Here is a 1,457-nt window from a genome sequence, read left to right on the forward strand (position 1 = left end):
AGTACAATGAGCCTGCTATAAGTTGTGTATGCTAAAAGAGCATTTGGCACTGACTTCAGTTATTAAGGCATTACAGACCCACAAAAGTATCCTTTTTGTTTGTAAATAGTGTTAAATGCAGGGATACCTTTTTCCTAATTAGATATTCATGTATAAGTATATTGGCATTACTGCTGGGCAAAATGCTTATTGAAAATAAATTGTGTATTTACTTAGTTAAATATTTTGATAATAAAGTTGTTACCTCATTAAATATTTTATTTTTCATCCATTATACATTCTCATATTCTTTCCTTCTCAAAATCATATACTTCTTGGCTATATACATATCGTGTTCACTTTAAAGGAAATACGGAACACTTAGGATATATAATTACGTTTTACTTATTTCATCTTCCATTCCAGAAAAAATATAACCTTTTTATTTAAGATTAATGGAATTAAAATCATAGTCAAAACAGAGTAATACACATTTCATCCATAATGTAAAGCTCACCATACAATGAAACCATCTAAATTGAGTCTAGTTGCCTGTAGTGACTTAGTTTCCATCTGACTGGGCTGCATTTTATGCGAATTTGGACACAAGGGCATCTGGGGCCATAAATATAAGCATGAGCATATATATTTTTTATCTTTTTTTTAATGTTCTAAGACACACTCGCCATTCATTCACACACATGAATTCATGCACTTACTAACTCACTTGTATGTATACATGCACCCCTCCCCCCCTCCTTCACACACACATGAAATCCACATATATAGACATAAAAATAAAGTCATAAAGTCAAGATTTAAGGCTTTTACCATTCTTCCAGGGGATGAAAGGAGAGGCGTACAAGTATGTCACAAGAACGTATGCTATGAAGAAATTGCAGTTGAACCCTGCTGATTTCCGCCGCCTCTGTATATTGAAGGGTGTGTACCCACAGGAACCTAAGAACAGGGTAAAAGCACAGCGTGGAAAACATGGAATCAAGCTCTTATATTTGAGGAAGGATATCAGGTTCCTCCTGCACGAGCCTATTATATGGAAGTTCCGAGACAGAAAGGTGGGTGCTCTGATGTATTTTTTATTTTCGTGTTGCCTTTTACACAAACTCATTTAGGTCTGCAAAGCGAGTAGGTAGGTGGATAAATGGATGATTAGATTAATGGATCTTGAGAGAATAGCTCTTTAATATATATCTATTCTGCCCTTTGTTCTCATTGATTCCGTATGTGTTTCATTGCACAGATCAAAAGGAGGAGGTTGCTCCACGCTGAAAGGAAGGATGACCGGGATAAAAGGAGGAGTGTGCGGCAGTTTGAGATCGACCCCAACTTGGATCACATAATCCTGGAGCGATATCCAACCTTCGTTGACGCTGTTCGTGACCTGGATGACCCTCTCACAACATGCTTCCTCTTTGCCAAGTTGTGTAAATCGCTGAGGAGAAAACAATGTGAGAATT

The 1,457-nt window shown here is 36.9% G+C and overlaps 1 protein-coding gene across 1 annotated transcript in view; it reads left to right on the forward strand.

Annotated features, from left to right (window-relative positions):
• Nucleotides 1-1,457, forward strand: part of LOC119591902 (pescadillo-like) — a gene marked incomplete in the record, with an annotated part of 9,266 nt that overhangs the window by 1,430 nt on the left and 6,379 nt on the right. The window contains 2 exon segments of the mRNA XM_037940655.1: nt 822-1,055; nt 1,241-1,448. Coding sequence (XP_037796583.1) covers nt 822-1,055; nt 1,241-1,448 — 442 coding nt within the window.

Source organism: Penaeus monodon, chromosome 29 (genome assembly GCF_015228065.2).
Source record: "Penaeus monodon isolate SGIC_2016 chromosome 29, NSTDA_Pmon_1, whole genome shotgun sequence".
NCBI classification, from domain to species: domain Eukaryota; kingdom Metazoa; phylum Arthropoda; class Malacostraca; order Decapoda; family Penaeidae; genus Penaeus; species Penaeus monodon.